We start from the raw sequence: 17,330 nt of genomic DNA on the forward strand, positions 1-17,330 counted from the left end.
GGTGCTTGAAGACAATACCTCATTTTGAGTATCTTTTCCCGATTTGAAATAGCAGCAAACTAGATGCTAACTTTCTAAAATGTGTAGTTTTAGAATTGAAAATACCTTAAAATGTCATTAAAAACGTATTCAACAGGTGCCCTATTCAAATAAATGTTGCCTGTTGTGGGCAGACGGGTAAGCGTCAACATATTCATACATAAACACACACGTATGTCTACCCGTACGGTGTTTTTTTTTTCCATGCCATTTTCTAAAGTGGTCCTCATCGCAAAACACCTGCTTTTAGCCAGGAGAACTTTCCATAATTTAAACAGTTTCCTCTCCACCCAATTCTGCCCCTGGACAAGGAGGATTTTGTCAAAGTGACCCCAGAACGTGACAGAATGTGGTGTCTCACTAGCTGCTGACGTTCTGTCATGTGTCAGGGGGCGCCTCTTGGAAAATGATCGTAATCGGTATTTTAAAGGGAGTCTCAGGCATAAGCAGGTCTCATCGGAAGCCTCAAGCTTCCGGAAAATATAAATGTGGTCTCCAGAACGAATGCCCTTGAAAGCAACGGACTCATAAGGGATTCCACCCAATAACACCCGTGCACCGAATTGGAACGGGTGCCTGGAGAGCGGGGACCCCACTGTGGTTGGAGGATGTAACATGGAAATGCTGGGGGGCAGCGTCTGTTCTTACCGGGTGGCTCTGCGTTGATGTTTCGATGGTTTTCCATGTTGATGTCAGCTTGGTCGGCTGAAAGCAAACACACAACCCCCCCCAAGGGGTGAATACAAAGAAAGCATCTTGATGCCACTGTCAGGCTGCCTCAGGCCCCTGTAGTCCTGCCAAACCACCCGCTGTCCCCATTCCCCCACCTCCACCAGCCCCACCTGCCCCACCCCCACCCACCCCTGCAAAGTGAGTGACATGAAGACAGCAGGCCTGGCTACCCTGGCTGTCACCACAGGAATGCAGACCTAAGGGGACCTCGTGAGGTCCTGTTTGCTTGCTCCTGTGTTTTCTTTCTCAGTTTTTTCGTTTTTCAATTTCCAAACTTCTGCAAACATGCATCAAGCCCCCCATGACCACGCTCCCAAACGTTCTCCAAGGCGTGCGATGGACACAACCCAACACGTGCAAGAGAGGCACAGACCAAACACATTTATTTCTTTTCTGCATCGCTGCTGATAAACACACACGCTGGGCACTTTCCACACGCAAAGGACCCTGGCCAAGCGCGTCAGACCCGTGACAATCCGTTTCCCGTTAGCAGAACCTGAATCTCCTTTTCATCTCTGCACAACAGCGGCGTCTGGGGTCGGCCTACCTTGGCCAAGAGACGCGCCCATGCCCTGCAACCTTTCACCCATGTCGCGGAGAAATGCAACCGTCTGTATGAAATGGATTCCGTGATTGTAACCCCCTCTCTCCCACACCACGAAATGAGACCCCCGTTAGAGATCAAACTTCCAAAATCAAAACAAGCAAGAGAAACAGCGGAGGAGGAGAGAGTTGGAAGAGATCCGTGAGATGGCTTATGAACACCGGGCACATTTTAGAACAAACAGCCACGGCCTGAAAATCCTACATTTGCTTTACTTTCACAGCAGACATAATTTCCCCCTACCAAAAAACAAAAAACAAAAAAAGTGCATTGCTAAAAGGCAAAGATACCCTAATGGGGGCCAGGAAAGGCTACATGAAATCTGGGCAGTTTAAGGGGAGAAAACAAACAAAAAAGCCCATGGGAAATAATACAGTTTTGTAAGGCCAAACTCCATTTGGGGCAGAAGTTTTTTCCAACAAGTAAAAGGCATCTTCAGTGCAATACACGCTGAGTAGACCTTGGGGCCGGGGGCCGTGTCAGCACGTTGCATTTTGACGTTGGCGTCAAAAACCCCCAGCGTTTGGGGACAAATTTCCAAAGGCACAGGTTTAGGTGCTACACCCAATGTTTTCAGGCACGGATGGGTTTCTGCCCTGTGGGAGCAAGAGTTCGCCCCTCCTACCCAGAATCAGCAAACTTGGGGCACGGAGCAATAACGGGGGGACCCTCGGCTGTGGTTACAATGCAGCTCTGTCACCAGGGTGCTTCTCCGAGACCCCCAGACCAGACTCTGTCCGATTGGGACTGCGTTCGGCTGGAGCTCGTGCAGCCCAGACAAGTCCAATGCTTTTGAAAGGGAGGGAGCAGACAGAAGGCTTGCGGTCAGAGATGCAGAACAGGGGGGCCCAGACTCCCAGCGACCTCTGCAAACCCCGTGCCCCACACCAAACACCCGTCCCCAACACCGTGGGAAAGAGGACCGCAGGTTCCAAGAGACTCACCATCCATGCCACCGGCTTCAGCCCTCACAGTTGCAAAGGCCAGACACACATCTCAACATAAAGTAAGTCACGTGCTTTTTTTCTTCTGGGCTAGGAACCACGTGTAGCTATTAGAGTGACGCCAGCACTTGTGGCTTTAGCGGGTGTCTATACTCGGGAGGGGGCGTGTTTCTGCAGACAGACAACACGCACGTGGGGCCAAGACCAGCTCCCGGGGACCCCTGACCCAGTGTGGCCCAGTATTTAGGCCACACTGAGGACTGATTTCTTGGGGACACATGAGATTTGACACGAACTGGGGCACAGGCACCGTCAGAGCCCAGAAACCTGCAGCCACATCCTGCAAAGTGCTGGAGGGCCATCAGGGTGACCGCTGTCAGAACCGTGAAGGTGACCCCAGGAGGAGACCACAGCCATGAGGAAAGCATTTAGAGCCCCCCTCCATGTAGAATCCTCAACCCACCCCCCAATTAAGCACCAAGACTAACCCCAAAGCCTGAAACTCAGCCTCAAAATCACCAGCCCGGCATGGTTAACCTCAGCACGAGATCAAAACAAGAAAAGTCATTTTTATGCCCAAGAAGGAGACGACTGAATGTGAAAAGTGGAGAAAAGCCCAGCGATGATTTGGTGCTTACAGGGGACATGCCAGGACACACGAATCCTCTGGGGCTGACAAGGTCCCACCCCCCACTTCTCTCCTGGCCTTCAAACTACGAAATCATGAGAATTCCAAGTTATTCCTAAACGTGTGGATTTTTTCCCCCTGAGAACTGGGGAGACCGCCTATTTGTAAAAACAGGAGACAGAGAGAGAGAGAGAGGAAGTGTTTTAGGGAAAGTGGAGTGACACATGCACCATGACACAATCTAAAGGCTATGAAATCGGGGGTTCAAGTCCCACCAGTGGTGTGAAAGTTCAGACCCTAAGACATGGGTCGGCTTGGTGGCAGGACACTGCAGGGAGGACGGTGGCCACCTCCGCCCTCCAGCCGGGTCCACTGGCAAAGATGGACTCAATGATGACCAACGTGGAAGCCACCTACCCTGTCTCTTTCTGTTGCATTGAACTTTGAAAGGAAACATCGGCATTTCTCTTCCTTTTCGGAAGCTACCAGAGCATGATTACAATACGCTAAGCGTCTGTCCATGCAGAAGGTGGAACACACAGAGAAGTCAAGGTATGGTATCGCAGGGGAGCCGTCATCACTGAGACGGTTTACTAGCACGAGAGGGCTCCCGTGCCAGCTGTGCCTGGGCTCTGCATCTCACTAGGCAAACACTGGTCAGACAGGATGACCTGGAGGGCCCCCCGCACAGCATTTCCTGCTCGTCCCTAGATCTTCGGTTCATCTGAAACGGAAGATGGAGAAAGAGAGAGTAGAGAAGTAAAGTTGTGAGAGGAGTGCCCCACCTGTATGCCAGTGCCCCGGCGGCATCTGCGAGCTGTTAGGAAGACAATCCTGGCTCAGAAGTAAAGCGGTAGACGTTCAAAGACCAAAGGGCAACAGGAAGCGGGAGTCAGAGTGGACGGAAGTCGACACGAAGGAGGGCAGGTAGCACGGTTTACACTCACTGGCGGCAGCCAAAAGCCACCATCCATCAAAGCGGGTTGATCTCTCTCCACATCACGCATTGTTTAAACCAGCTGTTGGAAGCCAACACACCAAAGCACAGAGACACACCAACCATGAACCTATGTCCGAAATGGCGTGAGCAGCCCAGCGTGAAACCTACATTAAACTCTCACGCAGGAGTCAGATTCAAATCCTTAACAATAAAGGATGGATCTATCAAACTTCGCTGGCTGTGCGTATCGTTTTCATGCTTTAGCTCCAACATCATATTTGAAGACTCTTAAACCGACGTACATCAAGACCGATAGTGCCTGGTTCATATATCTGTGTCTGCATTGGGAGAACAGATCTGCTCACCCCGACTTGCTCCAGACGCTACAAAATTCAGCGCAAAGACAAGGTCCGAGAAGATCGCGCTCTCTAGAAACGGCCACTCTTGTAGAATAATGGTGTCCCGTCAACCATGGTTTCTTCAAGGACGGGGACACGTCATGGCCACCTCATGCTTTAAGACATCTCTAAGCTCATAATGACGTAGGGGTTTATAGTTCTTCAAGAGACCGTCTCAGAAACAAAAACCCATCAAACAGACCTGTGTATACCCCGAAAGTTCTGGGATATTTCCGGGCCCAACTCTGGGATTCAACCCTTCAGTTCTCCGTTCATAAGAACATGTAACTGATGACAAACACTAAATCCATTGTATAATACAGATCTGAAAACCAAAGTGTCTATCCACACCGAGTCAGGAAAGACACTCTTCTGCGTTAGAAAGTCTTCTTGGGGTTTCTATGACAATAGCATACAATTTCCTGTGTGTTAATCCTGGGCCTTTTATGGCTGGAGACAAAAGTGCCTCATTATTGAACTCAGAAGCACCAGCTCCTTTCCTCGTTAACGGTTTGCCATTTGCTTTGTGCGTCTGATATAAGTTAGCGCTCAGGCACCCCATGAAAACTAGAAAGAGAGCCAACGTTTAACGTTGCACGTAATGTTCATTTCACCTGAGAAGAATAAAAGACTGTAGACAACTTTCTAGGACAATGAATTTAGCTGGTTTCTTGGTAGCGTAAGTTGACCCCTGAATGTCCCTAAGCCGATTCTGCAGAAAGGATGCCTTTGTTTTTTTGAAAGTCCTAAATTCGACCATTTCTACTGGGGAGCTGTCCGTTTCCAAGGCCACCTCCACCCGTTGCGATGGACAGATAATTCAACCAAAGACCAAGACCCAGGGATGGCGTAGGGTGAGATGGGCAACAGGGAGTTTTCCCAATTTCCAAATCCCATTCCCAAATATTGGACCACAACAAGTCTACGCAGACTCGTGGGTGGTTCCCCAAAGCCCTGACAGCACATGAATACTCCCCGAGAGCACCACACTCCAGAAATCCATAATCCCACACTCGAGGTAACAGAAATGCGCTGCTACTCCAGATTCCAAGGTGGCTTCACCTAAAGATTTCTGAAAATGTCAAGCCAGGTTTCCTTCCCCACTGAGCACACCTGAGTCCTCTCCTGGATGGGCATGAAGGGCTGAGCTGAGCACCTTGCGAGAAGGACAAAACTGTCATTGAAAAGGAAACACAAATTCAGGGCCACGGAATCTCTTCTCATCTAACCTCCTCGTTTCTAGGAGAAACGAGAATATATAAAAAAAAGTGTTTTCTTTTGTTTTCCCCCTCTGAGTTCTAACCGTGGGTCTCGACAAGGCATCGCCTCACACTTGCTCACGTGTCCGGTGGGAACTCCTAAATGCTCGCCATTCAGTCAAGCGGCCACGGTTTCCTGAGCGCTCCCCAAAAGGAAGACTCCCAGTCACGAGTAGGAAGTGAGACAAAATCGGGCCCCCTCCTCCTTCCCCGCAAGAACAGCGATAGAAAAAACAGCACCTTACTTTAGGTCTCTGAATGCAAAAGCTGTGTAGGACTTTCACTGTCGGGCTGTAAATAGTGTTGGTGGGCCTAAAAGTCGGGAATGGTGGAAGAAGGGAAAAAATCCATTGCTATGGTCCAAGGTTGTCTCCATCAGCATCTATTCAAAGGTTCCGGGAATGTCCCCAGAGCCCCCAGAAAGTGGTCTGTTAGGTGGATGAGGCCAATGAATAAGGATATATGAATAAGGACTTAAGATACCAGGCACGACAAGACGTTCAGACGCCAGAAAGCTCCACCATGTACGAGGGGCATCTCATCCACAGGACCCCCTCCCACAAACCACATCACAGCCCAGCTCTCGTTGGTCATGCGAGAGTGAAGGCACGACCTAGACACAGCAGTCCAAAAATGCATGGACATCAGCTGTGTTCAAAAGGGTAAAACTTACTGATGTCAGGGCAAATCCTAAGTCATGTTGGGACGTTTGCGGACAAGGATCCCCAAATGCCCAATAATGGATTTCCCATCATTGTCTAATCAGTGTGCCTAGCTCCACATCCCTCCATACATTGTTTATTCTGCCCGACAGCCTTCCTGGGTACCTTTTGATCCTGGGTTCTACCAGAAAGGGAATCATTTGCTCTGTGTTTCGATTTTAATTCCATTGGGTAGAGAAAACAATATGGCGGCCTCCCAGCCGTCCTTGATGTCCCAATCGTGATGAGAGTGACGGCCAATTGATTGTAAATGAAGATGAATTAATCACAAGAGCTATCACATCTTCAACTCTCGCTCTCTGCCAGGCAACCTGTCAAGACTATCGCACGCGACCTACAGATCCTCACAGAAACTCTGTGGCGTACGGATTGTCATCTTCCCGCTTTATACACGTAATGACCAAGGTCTCGAGTAGTAACACAACGCAAAGCAGGGCCACACCAGAGTCGAAGGTAAATCCGATTCCAGCAACGTCACGATTTCATGGACCATCAGCCACCTTACAGGTGTTTAGCACCAACCTGAGTTCTGCTTTTTAAATTGTTTTGTTGTACAGTTTTAAGTTAGCAAAGCACAAGGGAAAGGCAGCAAAGGTGGAAACCTTACCATTTTGTTTGAAGCACAATTTCTTCTTCTGATAGGCAATAAAGCTGGAAATTGCTCCAGCCACGGCCATCACGACAGCCCCAATGATGCCAGGGATCACCCCCGGGGACTCAGCTGTGGGAAGGAAACAAGGCACCAAGGTTGGGGGACATTCACGGAGAGACAACGAGGCAGGTGGCTGGAGGTTGTGCCCAGATGAAGAAGGTGGGGCTGTCATAGGGCGACCGTGGAGGGAACCCCAACTCGTGAGCCTCACCCGGTTCCCAAATGCAGCCTCAAATCCTTATGCATGACACCAAGGGCCAGCCACATGGCTGTTCCCAGAGGGGTACCCCCTTTGTGAACCCCAAAAGCCACATGTAGAATTGCACTTAGTGTCTCTACATGCACCGTGTGCAATCTAATAATCCGTGTGCAGTGGAATGACAACCCCCGTCCCTCCCCTTCCTGTCACCAGCACAGGATCCTGACATCTCCATGAAGAAGCTCTTGGCAAGGACACGTTCCATAGTGCACAGGGCAGGCTGAGGGTGGGTCTGGCTGCACCATTCAGGGACCCCATGGCCACATGCAACCTGACTCCCGGCTCCTCATGCCCTTTCTAAAGATCCCAAATCCCAGACATCAACAACCAAGCGTACATACCCTGTTCCTCTCCATCGTGCCTCTGATTTCCTCCAGGACCACCTCCCTCTGCAAGAGACCAACAAGCCGGGTTGACCCATTTAACCATTTGCATCGGGAAGATTTTCAATGAAGAAAAACTCCTATCCAGGACCAGCTCTTGTGACCTTGGGCTGTGAAGGAAGCCTCACGGAAGAGACCATGGCACTGATGTGGCCATTTACTATCAGGAAGTCTTTTCCTGTTGTTGAATGGATGGCCCTCATCTGCTGAACGTATCGTCGGTCTCACTCCCATTTACTGAAATCCTAACTCCAACCATCCTTGCATGGTGGGCGATCCAGGAGACCCTCCATCCAATGAGTCCTAAAGGTGCCTCAGGGATTCTTTCCCCTCACTGGGCTCAGGGACAATCTAGACCAGGGTACTTGAACCCACCTGAGACCCTTTCTACAGCGATCAGGAGATCTAAGGCACATTTCTGTTGACTCCCATGATACATAAAATAGATTAAGACAGACTATCTGTACATAGAGTAAATATAAATATCCTAATTATTATAAACATATTATATGTTGTTATATTTATTTATTGTATTTAAATACTGTTTTGGACCTTCCTCTGACCTAAGATGTCAAAGACAGAGACAGAAAAATCTTTTGTAATCATAAGGCTGCCAACTCCAGTCTTGGGGCCTGGATGTCAACATTCGTTAGTTATACGAAAGAGCATATGCCATCAGTCACGCGAGATGGTCACAGAAAACACAGGTGGAAGGAGATGTCTGAGACATTCCCATCCAGCTCCAACCCAGTGGGGAAGGTGGGAAGCTTCCTAAATTGTCAACAGAGCACACAGGGGCCAGACTCTAGAGGGCAGTCGTCATGGGCCATGTCCTTGAGGCTCCTGCAAATAGCAGAGCTATTTGTCGGAAAGACAGGACCAAACAGCCAACTGCTTGATCTCCCCGAGAGCTGAGACTTTAGATCCCACCGTGATCCTGCAGAGCAGGTGGGTAACAGGTGATGGATGGAGAAAACAGACAGAACAAAGAGGAACTCTACCTGAATGCCCATCATGGAGATCGGAATCTGAAAATGCACCTAGGAAGGAAAAATAAGAGTGTTATCTGCCGTACTGGAACTGTCGAAAAGGAGGGTCTTGGGGTCTTGGAGCAAAGGGAACCACCATTAAAATGGAGGACCCCACAAAGGTACTACTTTATGGGAGAAAACTTTCCAAGATGCAATTGCAGTTGAATCCCGTTCCTATTGCAAAACTCCTAACGTTTGTCTTGCCAAAAATTCTGCCACTAAACCCAAATAAAAGGTGACAACAAAAGAAATGAAGCTTGCACGCCAATCTTTTGGATGGATATAAATATACCAGTCCCAAAGGGTTCTGTCTTGTTTGGGTTCACGGCACTGATGGCCGTCACTTTTCACTCTCCCTGTTGGGATGGAACATTCTGCTCACCTGTCTTCCCACCTCTAGACTCAGCCAGGTGCCTTACTGTGGGCATCAGAATGTTAGCGAGATGGGAGACAAACCAAGAGTTTTTAAACAGCGTCTTTTGGGGTTGGGGCTTCTGCCCCATAGGCATGAGCTCACACAAGGCTGGTGTCAAGCTGTGAGATACACATGACAAAGAGCCCTGCCATCCCCGTAGAAGCCACCCTGACCAGTCAACCGCAGACGCATGACATCAATCCAAGGGTCAGCCAAGCCCTGCCCAGACTCCTTAGACATCACAAAGTGAAAAATTTTAAGCTTCTGGGTTGGGGGATGCTTTGTTAAGCAGCAAGTACATCCAATGTGATCCACCAGTTTAATAAAACCTATCCTGACTAAATGAAGTTTATTCCATGAATGCAAAGATATGTTTTCTATAAAGACATCTTCAACACAACTCATCCTATTCATGGGTTAACAGGAAAAAAAATGACCACCTGCACTGATTACCCCATACATGTACCTGATAAAATGTAATGTTTATCCCTGTCGAGGAAAAGAAAGTGAACTAGAGTAGAAAGGCACTTCCTGAAATGAAAATCTATCATCTTTTTTTTTTCTTAAAGGCAATTTCTTTCACATAAACTCAGGTGTGACAAACGTCTGTTCTCTGCTCTCATATTTTAAAGTTGTCTTGGGTTTTCTAGCCGAACAAAATGATACAAACAGAAATCAGTTGCAAACAGAAAGTATAAACATACAAAGGGGAACATTTAAAAACAAAATCATTTGCAAGTAATATGACAGTCATCTTAGAAAAGCTAAGACATGAAGAGACACTATTAAAAGTTAATAAAGGTTCATCGTTAAGTGATTAGTCAGGAAAAATCTACAAAGTGATTTCTCTACCACAGAAATAAACAGAAAAATAATGGACAGAAAAATGTATCCACAGAAACAAATAATAATGGGGAAAAACAATTCAGAAATACATTTAAAGAAATAATGAGAAAGATGTTCACATAATTGAATGCCAAGGAAAAAGCTCCATTTTGCAAATGGGTCAGCATTCTAAATCCATTTACAGTTGTGAACAATTCAAATGAAACTAAAAGGGGGGGGGGGATATTTTTCCCAAGAGGGGAGAGGGACAATGACAAAATGATACAAAATGATTCTGAAGTTCAAAGGAAAAAAATAAACAGCCACAAAAAAGCAGAAGAAATTACATAAGCATGAAAGACTCCATGAGGAAAAAAATTAAAGTCTTTCTTGTAAAAAAATAGTGTTAATGGATGAAATGTCTAACTATTGCATAATTTTGTATGCCTGATTAAAAAAAAAACTAATAAAACTTTTTTTAAAAAAAAAACTAGTGTTAAAAATGCTCAAAGGTGAAAGTAAATGGGAAAGTATTTTCAGAATAAATGACTGAAAATAATGAATATCTGTAACTACAGACAGTTGGTTTATAAATCAGTAAGAAGACTGGAAATCCTAAAATATAAGTGAGAAAAAAATGACAGAAGCAACCAATAGCAAAACAGAAACGATATATGGCCCATGAGACAAGCTGAATTGTTTTTTTTTTAATTTCAGAAATAAAGACATGAAACTAGGACAAGAGCAGTGTAACATTTCTCACAATCTATTTGACAAATGTTTTCTGGTGATAATAACCATTATTGGAGAAGTGGTGAAGAAATGGACATTTGCATACACAGTTGGAGGGCGTGTGAACTGGTAGAATTCCGAGGGCAATTTTTTTTTTAATTGTCAAAAACTTTAGGGGTAACGCACATACATTGACCTAAATAATTTGACTTTTGGAATCTCTTTTCAGGAATTAAAAACAAACAGTGCATAAAGAGCACAAAAAAATAAAAACAAAAAACAAGTGCATGAAATTCACTTAAATTTGCTTTGTAAATTATAATTCTACAAAATCAGGAGAACTATAACGTTTTCAAAATTAGAGATTACTGAGGAGAGTATATAACTGCCACTAAAAGTTATATGATTAAAAACTATTAAATGATATGGGAAAAATGTTTATGGACTATTAATAAGCAAAAATAATATTGTGACACAATATGAATAAAATATTGACATTTTTACTTAAAATTTGTTTCACCCAAATTGATATATAAAAATGTAGAGAGAATAGCCATCAAAATGTAAACAATGGTAGAAGATAGACAATATTTGTATATTTTGGGTTAAACATTAAACAAATATGTAAAAGAAACACTCTCAAAATCTGCTGTTTTAATACGCATTCAATTCAGAAAGCTGGTCTAGTGACTCTGAGCATACTCGATGTGTCAGAAAAGGTGCAAAGGTTTTGAAAAAAACAAGCTGATAACTTTTCTCCACATCGATTCCCTATGTTTAAAATCTTGCATTCAATCCTTTGAAAGGCCCATAAAACCTTGCAAGTAAAATCGGGACACTGCCCAGCAAACATCAAATCCAAGTCAGAAATATCTTTTTGAAAAGTGTCTTCCACTACTGAAAATTTCGAATTACCCTGTCCGAAGAGACCACAAATGACACATGTTAATCAGTCATTTCCCCTCTCTCAGCTGACACGGAAATCACCATTCCCTGAAAAATACACACAGTGGACCCTCAAATCTCTAGGATCTTACCGTCAGATCCCGGCTGGTTGGGCTTTGGGTTAGGTTTTGGGTTAGGTTTTGGCTTCGGTAGACTGGGTGTCATGGGATCATCTGTTTGTAAAAGAAGAGAGGTGCAATTATGAGCGCTCGGCAGTAAAGAAAACAAAACACCCATTAACATACAGACAGTTTACTAAACAGTTAGAAACTGGAGCTTATCCTTTGTCATGGAGGGGACATCTGTACACGCAACCAGCCACCTGCCAATTTCTTTCCCTCACCTTCCAGCTGCAATACTTAACTTCATGTATTTCTACTAGAAATAAACTAAAAGTGGTGTCTGAACCAACTACACAATATATGGGGATCCCAGCGCAAAAGGAAAACGTGGGGTTCCTGGTTCCATCTGTAGAATTCCAATATGTCCACAACAGGTAGTCAATGGAGTGACTGACCCCACAGGTCACCGTGTCCTGAAGCCAGCCCTGGCAAGGTGGCCCATTTTTCTTCCCCTTCCCCCCCACCCCCAAAGACTGTCAGAGTTTTAAAAATAAAAGGAAGCCCACAGATAAAAAAGCAAAGTCAGCAACAACAAACAGCACCACACCCATTCCCTCCCTTTTCCTGGTAAAAATCAGCTCCACTTATCATGTCCAAGAGACAAGGCTCTTGGAAACGATAATGATTTGTTGACAAAGAAGCAACTCAGCCCCTTAGGAGATTGTAAAGAGGAACTCACGGTGTCCTCCGCCACCCAGAGCATCTTCTAAATTCAGGTCATCGTCTGATGGAGGGAAACGGGTCATTAATAAAATTCTGGGTGAAACGCCAAAGAACAGATAGAGGAAACACTGTATTCCACACCCTCAAATCCTTCTCTGAATAACAGTCTGACCAGGATCCCAGTAGAAAAAGTAAATTCCCTACCACACTCACAGCACTATTCCCTCAGAGGAAAAGAGTAGGAAACAGAACAGGAAGGAAAGCCATTTATAAATCAATTACGCCACGTGGACCGAGTGGGAATTCCAAATCCGCCTGCAGAAAATCCTCTCCTGTTCATTTCCCATCGCACCATCATCTCCTAGCAAGTGGCCAATACGTCTGCAAGGGTGGGACACTAAGAGAGAGGGACAGGGCCGTGTGACCAGATTCGGATGGGAAAGCAACCTGAGAAGTGGTTCTCCTGACTCAGCTGTGCCCGACAAACCGAGGTAACGATTCCTGGCAGTGACCGCGAAAGCCACCTTCTTTGTTTTAAGATCGACTTTCAAATGCCACCTATGTCTAAGGGACATGTGTGTGCCCACACAACACAGTGTGCTGAGGTGTGACGAATCGTGGGGGGGACACTCAGTCTCTGCCACCCGGAGCTCCTGATCCTACCAGTTCAGGGACTCGACAATTATTTACGCAGTGTCCTCTGTGTGCCTGCACAAGTCAAGGACCTGGGTGTAGATAAGGACACGCTATCTGTTCACTGTGACCACCTAACCCACAATGCAGGTGAGCCTCGGGCAATTCCGTTATTTGTCCCTGGTTGCTGACGGGTATTGGAAAGGATCAATGACCACATATGTATGGATGTCTTCATGGCTGAAATCTGAGCTCGCTCATGGGTTATGGGGAGGGAAGGTGTGTGTGTCTGTGTCTCAGCCCCTAAAATGATTTCTCCCTACAAATGAATAACCCCAAACAGTAATGGACACTCAGAGTAAAGGACAGTCCAGAAACGCTGTCCAAAGGACACAACAGCATCTCGCGGAAGTGTCAACATCCATTCTGAGAGTAATGACGGGACTCGGCAATCTCAAGGTCACAATGCCATTGAAATAGGAACCAAACTGAATCTAGACACCCTGAGCTACACAATCCTTATACTTCTCCACGTCTCGTCCAGCTCTCGGGAAACTGAGGCACGCGCTGTTGACGTCTCCTGAGACTATGTGCTTCTTACCAAGGCTGGGCTTTTTGGGGGCTGGAGTGGGTTTCACATCATCGTCTAAAGAGAAAAGACATTGCAGTCAGCAAAACCGGCAGCTGGTAAACACCGTTAACTCTCAAGAGTGTTCCATTTAAAAACAAAAAAAACAGTCCACGCATCACTTTTCCTGACAACACAGGCGCTGGCCAAAAACTGGGGGACACGTCGTGAGTTCCCCAGGATCCACATCAACAGGCCGTACATAGGTTGATGGTGGCCATGGCTGTCATGGAGACCAAGAGCCCCCTCCCACCTGGTGACGCTGAATGGGGCTGTGAGTGAAAGAGGAAGCTGGGAGAAGAGGACTTCAGCACAGATACTTAGGGTAGCCCCAGGTCTGTGCTGGGAAGGACAGGGCACCCCGGTTACACTCGTGCTCACGTTTCTTATGTGCAACACACGCCTGGCTCCCTAAGACCCCCAACCGTCACCCAGGCCACGCCCCTGGGAGCCAAGGAGAGCAGGCTGAGGTCACAAGAACCAAAGGCCGCCTCCCACCACTTCCTTTCCCAGGAGCCAAGAAGCATTCCATCATCAGGAGTGAGACTGGCCCATTATCTCTGGGGAACACGGCCACCTTCATCGTTCTGACTCCAGGACAGCGGGAGTTAAAAAGGCGTCCCGAGTGGACCCCCACCCTTAGAATGTGACACTGTTTGCAAACACCATCCTGGCAGATGGCATGGGTCAAATAAAGACGAGGTTGTCACAGAGTTTACCCTCAGTGAGCACGGGTCTCTGTCCGACGAGCGCCCCAATAACAAGAGGTAAATTTGGCTACAGAGGCACCTGGGGAAGTGGCCACAGATGATGGAAGCAGAGGTCCCAGTGATGTCGGCAAAAACCAAGGGACAGTGATCCTCGCTCCCTCACATCTCAGAGTGTCCAGCAAGGCAGTACCTGCCCCAGGGTCCGGCCAATGCCGTTCAACTTTTGTGACCAGCATGGGCCATAGACATTGTCCCACTGGGGACGGTTTATTTATCCCAATGGGGGCACCTGCATTTTCCTCACCGTACCTGCCTCTCTCCATCACAGCCCAACACATTTAAATACACTAACTGCATCACAATACAACGTTCACTATCTTTAAATAAAAAAAAAAGAAATGCAATTCCTAATACTCACCCTCAAGGGCTTGCGATAAATCAAAATCTTGAGCTGAGAGAAAGAGAGTCCAGTTAGAAATTAGTGAAGTCAAAGTAGATACCAGCAAAGACAGGCTATTTTGTTGCATTTTGGGACGCGTGTGTGGGGTGTGTAGAAGCTTCCGGAAATGCATAACATGTTCTGACTTTGCTTCTCATCCTACGTATTCACGTTTATGCCTAAAAGTGAGGCTATGTCCATCTATATTCGAAACAACGGATGATCATACAGTTTAGTACACATTCAGAGAGTGGACAAACGTGATCATTTTTGATGGGCATTAATTAGTGCCCCAAAATCAGATATGGACGAGCAGAAATTTCCAAAGCAAAAGGCAGGGACGTGAAGGTCATGTCTTTCATTAGCAACGGATCTGCAATTCCACACCCCAAACATCCCTCTTGTGGAAACAGACAACTCCGGAAAACACGTAGAAGAGAGTCTTTTATTTCCCGGGGACCCAGAAAAGGGGGAAAATGCCATTAGGCCAGCAGGACTCCGTAAGGTGATTTCTATGTGGCCGTGTCTGATGGGCAGAGGAAAAAAAGTAGCAACTAGGAAGTTTTGGAAAAGTCTGCCTGGACTGGTTGGTCGGCTGAAATGACAGAAACAGCAGGTCAGGCGACACTTGTGCGAATCCACAACCAAAGGGACACCTGTCACATCTCAGGAAGGGCTGGACGTTTAATGCCCCTTGGGACATCCCCCAGGAGCCTCCTGCCTGTGCAGAGTGTCTCAGACAGGTGAGAGTCCATCATTCTCATGTGCGTGTGCAAATGGGTGCATGTGTGTACAAGAGCATGTTCACGTGGGTGTGGTGTGTATGTGCGTGGTTTGTGTGTGTGCGTGGTTTGTGTGTATGTGTAGGGTTTTGTGTGTGCATAGGTGTAGGTGTGTGTGGTTTGTAGGTGTGATTGTGCAGGTGTATGGACATGGTTTGTGTGTGTGCATAGGTGTAGGTGTGTGTGGTTTGTAGGTGTGATTGTGCAGGTGTATGGACATGGTTTGTGTGCGTGCATACGTGTAGCTGCGTGTGTTTACGTAGTTTGGGTGTGTGTTGTGCATGGGTGTGCATGTTTCTCTGTGTGTGAGCACTTCTGTGTGTCTGTGTGTTTCTGTGCATGCTCTAATGGCAGCAGAAGCCGCTGTCGGGAACAGCGTGTGTTGGACACGCACCCACACCCGCACCCACTGAGCCTGGGCTCACCATCTCCGAGATGGGAAATGACATTTCTCCCCCCGCACAGCGAGGGACAAAAGCAACACACTTCTTCCTGCAACACCTGACAGGTACCCAGGAGAGAGCAGGTGGGGGCTTTATCGGTCCCGAAGACGCCACCGGGCACAGGCACGTGCACGCACGGATACACACAGTCATGCACACACCTTTACGTCGAAACCCACAACTGCCCACCCCCCGCTCCAACTGCCTCGCCACCTGAAATAATTGGCTCTGAGCTTTCTCAGGTGTTCACCCAGCAGGACTTGTGAATCTCAGGGGCTCGCCCTGGATGGAAGTCAGGGCACGCCACCAGTCCAAGGGGGTTCCCAGAGCAGCCGCTGTAACATTTGGGGGGGGTACTTAGCCAGGAGCAGCAGAGTGGGGTGGGGGGGTGGACTTCGGAATTCTAAAACCCAATGGCAACAGACCCAAGTGGAAAATCCAGATTTCTCCGCGCCCCTCTCCTAACCCGTGTGATTGCAGCCTGGAAAAGAGAGGATGGTCACAGTAGAAGCACCAAGGAAACAAAACAGAATGACCTCACTCTCTGGACTCACGTGTGTATGCATGAGCATGTGTGCGTGTGCACGTGTGTGTGTGGGGGGGGGGCCTGGCACCTCCGCAGCACAGCTCACCCCTCCTGTTCTCCCCGTCAGTGCCTCCTCTCCTGCGGGCCTGCACCCTCGGGACATCACAGCCACTGACCGGAGCTCTGTCCACCACAATGCTGCCTCCTCACCCCCCCACCCCCTCCAGAGGCCCCATCCGCTCAGAGGTCATGCTCTCCTCAGGCCCTCCCTGCCCCCCACATGTCCCTTACACAAACCCAGTAACAGCAGGCCCGATGGGGGTGGGGCCAGACACTCTGACCAGGGCAGCGGCCTCTGTCTCCTCTCATGCCCTGCTTCCCTATCCTGTCCCCAAACAAACCCCGGAGCCCAGAGCTCCCGCGACCCAGAGGCCGGCCCAGAGCGTGCAGGGCATGTGCGAGAGTGGGCAGGAAAGGAGCACCCTGCCCCAACCGCGGAGAATCCCCCGCCCCTGGTTCATATCTGGGCTGGCCACACTCCAGATTACTGTGGGACCAGACCACACAAGACACCCCCAGCTTTCAGCTGGGGTGATTTCCCCTCAGAGTCCACGTCTCAGGGCTCTCCCTGCCTTTCCTCGCCCCCTGGACACCCACCCTCACCATTGGCTTCTCAGGTGACGACAAAAGCCAGGGGCACACCACGTGGGAGTGCTTCCCAAACACAACCCCACAGAAATCAGGGTCCAAGGGAGGCAGCCAGCTGTGTTTCCTGCAGGGAAGGGTACCCTACACTCCATCCTACATAAGCCTTTAGTGTCTTCCTGTAGCAGACACCTGGAGGCCGGTTTGCCCAGTTGTGCAGACGTGGTGCAA

At 47.8% G+C, this 17,330-nt stretch overlaps 1 protein-coding gene across 2 annotated transcripts in view; it reads right to left on the reverse strand.

Moving 5' to 3' along the window:
• The window catches only part of CD99 (CD99 molecule (Xg blood group)), a 31,765-nt gene that overhangs the window by 3,520 nt on the left and 10,915 nt on the right, over nt 1-17,330 (reverse strand). For both annotated transcript variants that reach the window (XM_081042313.1, XM_081042314.1), the window contains exons 2-9: nt 14,683-14,715; nt 13,528-13,572; nt 12,310-12,354; nt 11,601-11,681; nt 8,562-8,600; nt 7,519-7,566; nt 6,874-6,987; nt 688-744 (exon numbers count right to left, since the gene is read on the reverse strand). In XM_081042313.1, the coding sequence (XP_080898439.1) occupies nt 688-744; nt 6,874-6,987; nt 7,519-7,566; nt 8,562-8,600; nt 11,601-11,681; nt 12,310-12,354; nt 13,528-13,572; nt 14,683-14,715 (462 nt within the window). The remainder of the gene's footprint in view (nt 1-687; nt 745-6,873; nt 6,988-7,518; nt 7,567-8,561; nt 8,601-11,600; nt 11,682-12,309; nt 12,355-13,527; nt 13,573-14,682; nt 14,716-17,330) is intronic.

The sequence above is a fragment of the Rhinolophus hipposideros genome (genome assembly GCF_964194185.1).
Source record: "Rhinolophus hipposideros genome assembly, chromosome: X".
In the NCBI taxonomy this organism is placed as follows: domain Eukaryota; kingdom Metazoa; phylum Chordata; class Mammalia; order Chiroptera; family Rhinolophidae; genus Rhinolophus; species Rhinolophus hipposideros.